Here is a 10,362-nt window from a genome sequence, read left to right as displayed (position 1 = left end):
GACGGACCGAACTGGTAAACAGCTCTGTTTTGGGTGAAATTCAGTTTAATTGAAGGAGATATTGTTCTCGTTTATACAGTGAAAGTACCCAGTGGAACTTGTGCTGAATAATGAGCTTGACGGAAGTTTCTGACCGGTTTGAATATTTACAAACTCTGGTCACCGAATTCCAGGACACCGACAGTGAAGGTGGGAACAGATTCATCACTTTGTTGCTTTATGTTTAAAAAAGAAAAACACCTCAATAGTCCATAAGGTGCACAAAATGGCTGAGTGAGAAGTCTGACCTGTAGCCTCTGCAATAAGAGCTCAAATATGGAAGCACTTTAGCTTCTATGAAGTAGAGTTAAAATATTGTGGAAACATGTACATGATGGAGAAGGATTGAAAACACTGAGTTGTAGCTGTTACTAACCAGAACTTTTGCCACTTTTATTGACAAAGATTTTAGTCTGTACTCGGGTCTCCCAGGGGTCTTTAATCAATCACAAACACAGCTAATAAGAACTGTGACAGCTTGTGGGTAATATTGTCTGTAATAATAAACAAACACTGAGGACAGGTTGTCGTTGGTCAGCTGGAAAGCTTCCTGGTGTGATATAAAAAGCAAAAGTTATGGGTTAATTTGAAAACTGTCTATTTTAGACGACATGTAGGCACACAGATAGTTACTACAAAACTCTTAATAAAAAGAGATTGAGTGAACATTAAGGGAAACGAACTGACTCCTCTTTTTCAGTACCTTTAAAAGCACAATTATCTACAAATAACTGCTAGGAAGCGATACCACCCTCATTTCCTGTTGCTGTCGATCCAGAATTTATTATAAAGTGTGTTAATTATTGTTTAAAATCATGTCACGAGTCTGCATACTTGATTGGTAACATTTATTTCATCATGTGTGCAAATTATATTATATTCTAGCTATCAGCATGAAAGCTATTATCTTATTATTTAGTTTGAACTAGATACAGAATGACCACTAATGGCACTACGGGTGCTCTGTAAATTATATATCTACTGGCAACCTTTTTCTTCTTGAGAGGGCTTTTTGTTCATAATTTAGGTGTAATTTTCCAGCTATTTCCTGTTGGAAAACTGTATGAAACAAAATTATATTAAAATTTTTAACTGTTATAGTTTTATGATAGGGATATAAAATGAAGAAATAACATCTGCTTTTCCATTTGAGTAGAAATTCTTTACTCTGATTTTAACATGGCTTCAGAGGAACAGCTCTGCCGTGCTTTTTAAACCACTGAGAAAGTAAAAAATCTGATTTTACTGGAACACAGTCGCAGAAACATGGTTTTGTCCCATTCATGCCCAGATTTTGCAGTAAAAGGCGTCACCTGGTGGTTAAAATGTGTTCTATTCCTGTCCTTCAGCCTCTTGCTACGCAAATTTAACTGATTCCAGTTGGACTATGTGTTTTCTGTATTTAACTGAATTTGTTCCAATGATTGACTGCTGGGATAGGCTCCAGCCCACCCGCGACCCGATCGACGAATTCAGCGGTATAGATAATGGATGGATGGATGTTCCAATGATTTTAAACCTGCTTTTCTCTCCTTCAGAGGCAAAGGAGCAGGTTCTGGCTAACCTTGCCAACTTTGCCTACGACCCAAAGAACATAGAGTATCTGCGGGAGCTGCAAGTGACCGACCTCTTCTTGGATATGTTGACTGAGGAGAATGAGAACTTTGTGGAGTTTGGGATGGGTGAGTGCCACCCCAACTAAAACTTTAAATCATTATCTCTACCATTGTGACGTAAAACATCGTTTCCTTACATCCTCTCTTGTGCGCATCTTGTTCTCAGGGGGGTTATGTAACCTCAGCATGGACCCTGAATGCCGAGACGTCATCCTTCAGAGCGGCGGGATCAGCCTGGTCACAAACTGTTTGTCAAAGCGGAGGGAGGAGACGGTGCTGTCGGCCATCACCACCCTCATGAACCTCACAGCACCCACATCACGCTCTCAGATCACCGAGCCGGGCATCCTGCAGTGCATGCTGCGCTTCTCCCTCGCAGAGAGCCCCCGTCTGCGCAACCTGGCCGCCGTGTTTCTGCAGGACTGCTGCAGTGAGGAACAGGTGAGGCAGGCCGAGCAGCAGATGCAGGGACAACAGGCAGCGGTCGGGATCCCACTGCCCAAAGACTAAGAGCTCTGTTTTACAATGTTTATCCAAAACACGTACACTGTTTGAAGCTTTTCTGCAGGGATGTGCTCCAATTCAGCCACATTTAACGAGGTCTGCAGTGGTGTTCTATCCCTGAGTTTCTGGATGTGGATGAGGTCAGAATTCTGTCCAGGCCTCAAAGCGGAAAAGCTGTAACGCTGGCTTCAGTTTAGAGCCAAACAAACACTTGCCACAAAGTTGCAAGTGATATTTTTTTTAGTGTCATATCAGCTGTTTATCACTGTACTACATGTGTATTTATTTATTTTTTCACGAGACACAGAATGCAGTTCTGTTGGAATGAGTTTTGAAACATTTTGTGTACGAAACTGGCTGCTTTTCTGCATTTTCCTTCAGATTGAAACTGCTTCAGTCAAAGTGTTGTTCACTTTGATACAATGTGAGACAGACTTGGCAACTTTTTTTCCAAGTTTGGGGCTCCCGTTAGTGAATATCATGGACGAGTCGAGCAAAGATGGAGGGGAGAGTCGTTTAGGACTTAGGCGAAGAAAACCATCTGCGCACTTGGCTGCGACGTGGGTCTGCTGGGATGAAAATACAACGGCTTTAAAGATGGACGACAAAAATGTTATCAGGTATTTTCTGGTGTTGTACGATTGTGGTTAAACTTGGAGATTGTATTGCTTACTTAACAATGTCGATAACTTAAAACAATAAAGATAAAGAAAGAAAAAGCCTAAAAATATTTAAATATAGTAGTCGTATTTGTTACTTTAAATGTTTGGTGGCGTCTGAAGGCTTCGGCCTCCTCAGCAGGAGAACAATGGATGCATTTTACGACCTTACATCCCACAGCTGCAGGTGGAGCCAAAGAGCAAAAAGTGTTACTTTAAGGGGCTAAGGAGACTCCTAAATCATGGGGTTTGGCTGGTTAGTCAAAAACCATCTATTCTAAGCTCTTTTCAACAAGCTGCTCACTCCCGCTCTCCTGTGAACATGTTTTCCACCCCAATCGCAGTGTGACTGTATTAAAATAATCAAGCATTGCTCTAAAAGATACAGCTGCAAGGAATATTGGGATGGAATGATCTAATTACTTTCATAGAAGACGCTTCAGTGTTTCCTTCGTTAATTAAGGAAGCTCCTTTGCATTGGGAGAATTTTATTGTTCAGATACATCTGGGTCATTTCACTCAGTTAGGAAGGTTGCTTAACAAAATAAGCAAGCTGTCCAGACTACGGAAAAATGTGAGGACGCTTGAGGAGAAGTGGACCCAACTAACCCAGCTGCCATGGGGCTAGCGGCAGAGGAGAACCTGGGCAGGTTGCCAGTCCATCACAGAGATGAACAACCATGCACGCTCGCTGGCGTACCTGGAGAGAACCCACACATACATGGGAAGCTTATTGCTGCGAGGTGACGGTGCCAACCACCATGCAGCCCTCTCCTCACATAAAGTTACTACATGAAGATAACTGAGCATCATTTTGAGCGTTCCTGCTGCAATAAATTAATAATTGATGGTCAAATGTACTAAAGGAGAAGAGGAATGAACCACTGAAGCTTCTTTCCTTAGCATTAAGAAAATTCAACCAGCTCTTATGGTAGCTGCCACTGAGATGCTTCATGGTAACTTCACTCAATAAGGAGCCTTACTAAAATGAAACTGTTTGACTGGATCTTAAGAGTGCTGAAGACATGAATCCAGTTAAGACGAATGGAACAAAAGCAGAATAATGACCAAAAACTCTGTCGACTCAATATTTATTTAGAAAAAAAAAAAATGTACAAGTGATTTCCTAAAAACATGTGCCGGCACCAAAAGATATTAAATCCAACCTTTTCACTTGGTTCTTTCTTCTAGAATATCATGTCCTGAAACATTTAATCCAAACCCAAAATATGTAAAATTAAAAAATGCAAAATAAACCTTGTGGTTTCTTCTTAAGAGCCAAGAGAGTCGTTTGTTTAAAGAGCTATTTCTGGGCAGAGTCCTTCAGGTCTAGACAGGAGACGACACCCGATCCTGCAGCCCAGAGTCAGGTGGACTGCACATGTAGTCCAGTCAAGAAATTCTTTACAGCTCTGAGCCTGTGTGTCGTGATACCGGCTCATTTTAAAGTTTTTAATCAAATTGTGTGTGTGAATGGAATTTCAAGGCTGTAAGAGGCGTGAACCTGCCACCGAGATCAATAAAAAGGCCTTCGCTCTTCCCGTAAAGAGAAAAACACCCATGTCTGGTTTTAATAATGTGGAAAGTTTATTCAAGTCGATACATATAAAAAAAAAAGAGGCGTTTATGGCTTTCAGAAGGATAAAAACTGAGCAGTTCAACATGTTAACAAGCAGCCTCAGAAGACATCCAGAGAAGGATTAAAATGCTGTGAACAGAGCCGGTGAAATCATTCATTAAAAATAAAAATAAAAATCATACATTTTATTCTTTAAAAAGGCTCCGTGGCTGTGGGCAGAAGGAAGTAGTGTTTGTGTCGGGACTATATATTCTGCAGAGGACTAGATCACATTGTTCTGAGTGCTTAGAGGAGCGCTGTGGTGTGTTCGTTGCCACCTGGCTGTTTAAACACAGGTCATAGACACACGTGTTTTCATGCCAGCCAGTCACACGTCCACAGAAAGCTGAGGCTGGTTGTGTTAAATCTCAGTTGGTGTTTCTGGTATACGATATATACTGTTTATACACTAAATGTAGGGATTCATTCTCTCTGTACAAGGGTGGAGGCTTTCATTTGCCCCCCTTCAGTTGTAGCTGCCTTTCGGCCTCCTCCCGTAGTTTGTTTTTCTGTATCTGGAGAAGAGAAAAAAAAAATCATTTGGATTCAACGCATTGTTTTTCATTCCTGAAAATCACCAACTTGAAATACTTGAGACAAAATATTTTAAAGTAAATTCACAAAACCAAAAAAAATAGTCGTGCCAGAGGTGGGCGGCATACATAATGTTGGATTTACAGGATTAAATTAGTGTCACTAATGATTCACAGTAATTAACGTAGCATATTAACTGAAGAACTAAAGGTATAGGTCAGTGCTTCCCTGGGTTTATTAAAGTTTTTATTAAAGTTTATCCAGTGCCTCAATTTAAAGGGATATTTCTTGTTTTAAGTAGAGTTGTAATCAGTACTTTTGAATAGTCAGTTTCTTACCTGCAGTGGGCAGCAGTCGGAGTGCTTTCACTCTGGAGTCACAAGTTTTCCCGACGTTCCTGCTAAAGCTAAAAGCTGTTCTAGCTATATAGCAACCAGAAATACAAAATTTTCACCACCTACAACAACTCAAACCTCACAAATTTCGTTGCAGTTGAAGCGAACGCTGAACAGTGGATGTTAACACTGAGTCTCTTTAGCATCAGAGACTTTCTGCACTTGAGGAAGTGTCAACAACTGTCTGATGCAGAAGTGGCGCGGTGTAAATATCCACACATATAGCTCGTCAAATTTTTAATGTTTGAGTTGTTGTAGATCGTGGAAAAGTCTCTCTGCTGGTGGCCCCGCTCTGAGTAGCTTTTAGCTTTAGTTCACAGGTCAGGAAAGATTCTGATTCTCCAAACTGAGAGCGCTCCGACTGCTGTAAGACGCTGACGACTCAAAAAAGGAAAGGAGGTCAGTAGTGCGAGAAATCAAGAAGGAACGTAGCCTAATCTTGTGGTTTCAAGCTAAATTAGATGAAGGAAAGGGTCTTTCGAATGGATGGTTCCCTCAACAAGACCAAAGTTATCTGCCGTTACTGTCGATTGGAACTGAGTTATCACTACATCGAGTCTTAAATATAATTTGCTAACAAAAAACACAACTGATGCAGAGATCCCCACTTCCTCTCACCAAAGGCAGACTATGTTGAGTAGTTTATGTAATAGGGATAGCCTGGACAGCTCTACCTATGGCAAATATTCCTTTAAGCTGCATTTAGGCATATATTAAAGGGACGATTACTTATTAATTAAATCTTTGAATTAATTAACAGTCCTAATATATTATGTACACGATAAAGTTTGAGGCTGGAGGACTAACAGTGGAAGCTTGTTTGTGTTAAGTGTCAAAGTTTCCTCAACTGGATCCAAATCTGTTCTGTCATGCTATAGTTTGATACTCCAAACTAAATTCTTGCCCTGAAACTAATGATCGTCTTCATGATTGATTATTTCATTAATCGTTTGGCTCATAAAATGTTGTAATATGGTGATAAATGTGTCTGTAAGCACAAGGAGATGTGACATGTGAGAAGCTGGAACCAGCAGACGTCTGGTATTTTTCTGTGATGTTGTACTTGATGTGTATCGAGGGAGTCTTAAATTGAGGGTCTGGTTTTATCTGATTTCAGAACGAGCCTGGAGGAACATGCCGTGCGTGCAGACGAGCTAATAGCCCCACTCAGGGCAGGTCTGCTCACACCGCCTTGTCTTCGGCAAAATGCTCTAAACTGCATCCTGTGAGAAAACTCAAGAACCAGAGGGGAGTTGGTGCGTTTCTGTTGCCCACGTTTTAGTTACCAGACTGCTATTTCTATTTGTGTTTTACCCTGGATGCATGACGACTCGATGTTTGCTTCCAATTTGCAGCATTTGTATAAAAGAACAGCCCAGTGAAGAAGCCTAGAATCTAAAAATTACCTTTCCAGTAACAGTGAGTGGGTAGCTGGTCACAAAGAGGACGTAGCGAGGAACCTTGAAGTGAGCGATCTGAAAGGAGCAAATGAATAAAGAGATGTCGTGCATGGTTGTCTAATCTGAATTAAAACATTCCTGCCCGTTTGGAAGGTTTAGAAGGGAACAAAGCCCCACCTGTCCTTTGCAGTAAGCCGTGATCTCTTCTGCTGTGCACTCCTGACCGTCCACCAGTTTAATGCAGGCACACACCTCCTCACCCATACGGAAATCCTCAACTCCAACCACCTGACAGGTGGAGAGAAATGAGAACCAGGATTAAAAATAGTATTCCTGAAAGCGTGCAGCCAGTAATGCAAAACTGGCTGCCAAAACAAAACCAAAAGAAGGAAATAAAATGTTATGACATGAAAAGCCAAAATAAGACTTCCTGTCCTGGCTATTCTAGTTATACTCATCATTCAGATTTTTGTTTTTCTTTCACAAAACGTTGGAGGCTGTGATTAACTCATGTCCACGTTTTTATGTTGACCTTCTTTATTGATTGGATGGGAATTAACTAGGGCTGGGCGAGTTAACTCGTTATTATCGCGTTAACTTATTAATTATTTAACGCCCATAAATATTTATCGCGCATTAACGCAGGTTTTATTATTGTAAAAGTCTGTTGAATGCATCACATTCACACAGTTACAGCAAACACCACGAAGCATGGATTAATAAAATAAAAATAAACTAGCAGGTAACATCACCGTTACAGGTGCTCCTTGGTCTGTGTGTGTAAAATATCACTTTAAGGCAAAACACACAACTGATAGCAGCAAGTCATTCCAGGAAACAGACAGTGGAGCGAGGCTTCTACATAAAAACTACAGAAAGATGCTGATGTTAAAAGTGTGTTTGCACAACAAATGTTATGGCCCTTTCATTCATATGGCAGCACATTTACAATAAAACTAAATGCTAAAAGCTATACACTACTTTTAGATTCATTTTTGGATTTTGCGTACAAATGCGATTAATCAGGGAAATCATGTGATTAATTAGATTAAACATTTTAATTGTTACCCAGCCCTACAATTAACTGAACAAGGACGCAGTGATCCACAGCTAAGGAGAATGTGTGATGGGGATAAAAAATAAAAAGATATAACCCATTGGGACTACATGGGAGCTACCACTCGTGTCCATAGAGGGCGCTGTTCAGTCCTCTCCGTTTGAAGTCACCTGTGCCTCCTTCACTTTGGGGTGTGTGTGCAGAAACTGTTCGATCTCAGCGGGGTAAATGTTCTCTCCTCCTCTGATGATCATGTCTTTACTCCTGCCGCTGATTTTGCAGTAGCTGTACTCGTCCATGCTGCCGATGTCTCTGGAGGTCAAATGAGTCGAGAAAACCAAGAAACAGCCCGGCTTTAGGATTTTTTAAATTTTTTTCCCTAATTTTACTGGCTTTAATGTCCATTCACAAACACACCCTGGTGATTATATTCAGACCGCATGCAGCTGTGCGGACAGATGTGGTATTTTAGGACTCACCCAGTTTTGTACCAGCCATCTTTAGTGATGCACTCATCCGTTTTATCTTGGTCGCCCCAGTACTCCAACATCACACAGTATCCTCTGATCAATATCTCCCCATTCATACCCAGAGGTACCACCTCACCTGTTGTAGGGTTCACTATTTTAGCCTGTGGAGTAGGTGGTTCATGTTTTAAACTCTTAGCAAAGAAAATGCATCTATGATGAACATTTTAAGAATCTTATGTTTCAGCATTTAGTGAAGTCATTAAAAAGCAATGATGTTTGAGAAGCTTGTTGAAGTACCTCTATGTGGTCCGTGATGTAGCCGACTGTCTGGCTCTTCCTCTCCATGTTGTCCAGCGGGGAGCACATGAACGTCATGGGGCTGTTCTCTGTGGTGCCGTATCCAATCTGTAAGCCACACAAACAGCACGATGAGGGTAAACCCACCACTGAAACTGCAGGTTTTCAGATTCAGATGGAACAACAATCAGAGCTCAGTGAGACATGTCGGCCTCCATCATGCAACATGCTTGGTCAGGATAAGGTGTTTTGATTCTGCCAAAATTCAGTCAGGGGATAGTAAGAAAAAGAAGGTTTATAAAAAAAAATTGTCCGGCCTAAAGAAAACACAAAGGAGGTGCTTGACTTCTACAGTCCATGTGGTGCTTAGCAGATACATTTCGGCATGATCTGGGCTAATTTTGGCACTTATGACTCAGTTACGGCACTGGCAAGTGTTTTGTGAGCCGCACATGGCCAAAGGTCCTGAGCAGGGCCAAACTTTGCTTTCAGCAAATATTGTGAGGGCCCAAATTCCCTTAAACAATGCAGATTTGGGCCTTTGTCTGGGGGATACTGCAAAAATACCATTTGAATATTTGAAAATTGTTTTTTTGCTAAATTGTTTTGCGTAGACACAACAATGGTTCATCCCTTGGGTTAGGTGTCTTTTTAATACCTGAATGATTCATAGGTCAGTCTGAAGAGGAACTTGATGAAAATGGTGTAAAAAAACCAGAAAAATTATAAATGCCTTTGTTTTCTCCACTTTACAGTCCAAAACTCAATCATATTCAGGGATTCAATGGAAAGGTGGATATTTGGTGTAATTACATAAAAAATGATCTCAGTTAATAAAGATGAAAATAAATAAATAAGTCCCTCAAAGGTCAGTACTGGGCTTCCTTCTGTTTTCTGTATACAGTGATTGCTGCCTTTTGGCCTGCTTTTTGAAGCTTGTGACGTTACATTACCATTTATACGCAGGTAACACTCAGTTGTCCGTATCGTTAAACCTCACAGATCCCAGCAGTCTTGAAGCTCTTTCAGGTTGTAAATCATGGATGACCCAAATTCCATCACTTCTGTCCTTAGCGCTCAGTCAAATAACATCACACTGGCTGCATACAACCAGGAATATTTGTTTCTAACCTGAGCTTTGATGATCAAGTTAAAAATGGTGTTCAGGTAATTTGTGCACACTTGCCCACGAAAAACTCCCCTGAACATTTTTCTGTTTAGAAAATTGATAAAAGCCGTTTGCCTCGGTATATTTGAAAGGGTAACAATACTTTCCTCCCATGCTTTTTCCTGGTTGCTGGAGACACATTTTACTTTTAGATTCAGAGGCAGACTGGCGACATAAAATTACAGCTCAGTGGTGGATATTCTAGAAAGGTTGAAACTGTTGGACTATTAGTCCTTCTAAGGCTTTGTAGAGAAGGCTGCAGTGAGAATTTTCACCTGGCAAATCAGGGAGGAGTCAAGATTCCCGATAAAATGTTAGATTTGTTGAGTAAACTCTAGATTCCATTTTTCACGGGTGGGTCCATCCATCTTAAAAATGCACCCACTTGAAGCCAAACCATCCTCTGACCCGAGCCAGTGACACCCTGCCAGAGACAGACTAAAAAGTTACATAAGTTGCTCCATCTTTTGCATGGAGGTTTGATTGGAAATGACCATTATATAACATCTTAGTCAGTTTTCAAAAGAGGAAATGCACGCAGGAATGTAAAGTGGCATCTAAAACTTTCACTCCCCTGATTGTGGAAGTATCCTTTTGCTGTTGTT

The 10,362-nt window shown here is 40.9% G+C and overlaps 2 protein-coding genes across 2 annotated transcripts in view; one reads left to right on the top strand and one right to left on the bottom strand.

Moving 5' to 3' along the window:
* Positions 1-2,875, top strand: armc7 (armadillo repeat containing 7). Its single transcript, XM_075457486.1, has 3 exons — positions 1-189; positions 1,578-1,721; positions 1,822-2,875. Exons 1-3 carry the CDS (start codon positions 111-113, stop codon positions 2,163-2,165), a joined length of 567 nt encoding a protein of 188 aa, XP_075313601.1. The 5' UTR covers positions 1-110; the 3' UTR covers positions 2,166-2,875.
* Positions 2,876-3,892: 1,017 nt separating this feature from the next.
* acsf2 (acyl-CoA synthetase family member 2) overlaps positions 3,893-10,362 on the bottom strand; it is a 31,630-nt gene continuing 25,160 nt past the window's right edge. The window contains exons 11-16 of the mRNA XM_075458127.1: positions 8,590-8,697; positions 8,302-8,453; positions 7,993-8,134; positions 6,943-7,053; positions 6,772-6,840; positions 3,893-4,951 (exon numbers count right to left, since the gene is read on the bottom strand). Coding sequence (XP_075314242.1) covers positions 4,889-4,951; positions 6,772-6,840; positions 6,943-7,053; positions 7,993-8,134; positions 8,302-8,453; positions 8,590-8,697 — 645 coding nt within the window. The 3' untranslated portion in view covers positions 3,893-4,888. The remainder of the gene's footprint in view (positions 4,952-6,771; positions 6,841-6,942; positions 7,054-7,992; positions 8,135-8,301; positions 8,454-8,589; positions 8,698-10,362) is intronic.

The sequence above is a fragment of the Odontesthes bonariensis genome, chromosome 23 (assembly GCF_027942865.1).
Source record: "Odontesthes bonariensis isolate fOdoBon6 chromosome 23, fOdoBon6.hap1, whole genome shotgun sequence".
Classification (NCBI taxonomy): Eukaryota; Metazoa; Chordata; class Actinopteri; order Atheriniformes; family Atherinopsidae; genus Odontesthes; species Odontesthes bonariensis.
Note: the sequence above shows the minus strand (reverse complement) of the source record. Positions and strands in the feature narration are given on the sequence as shown.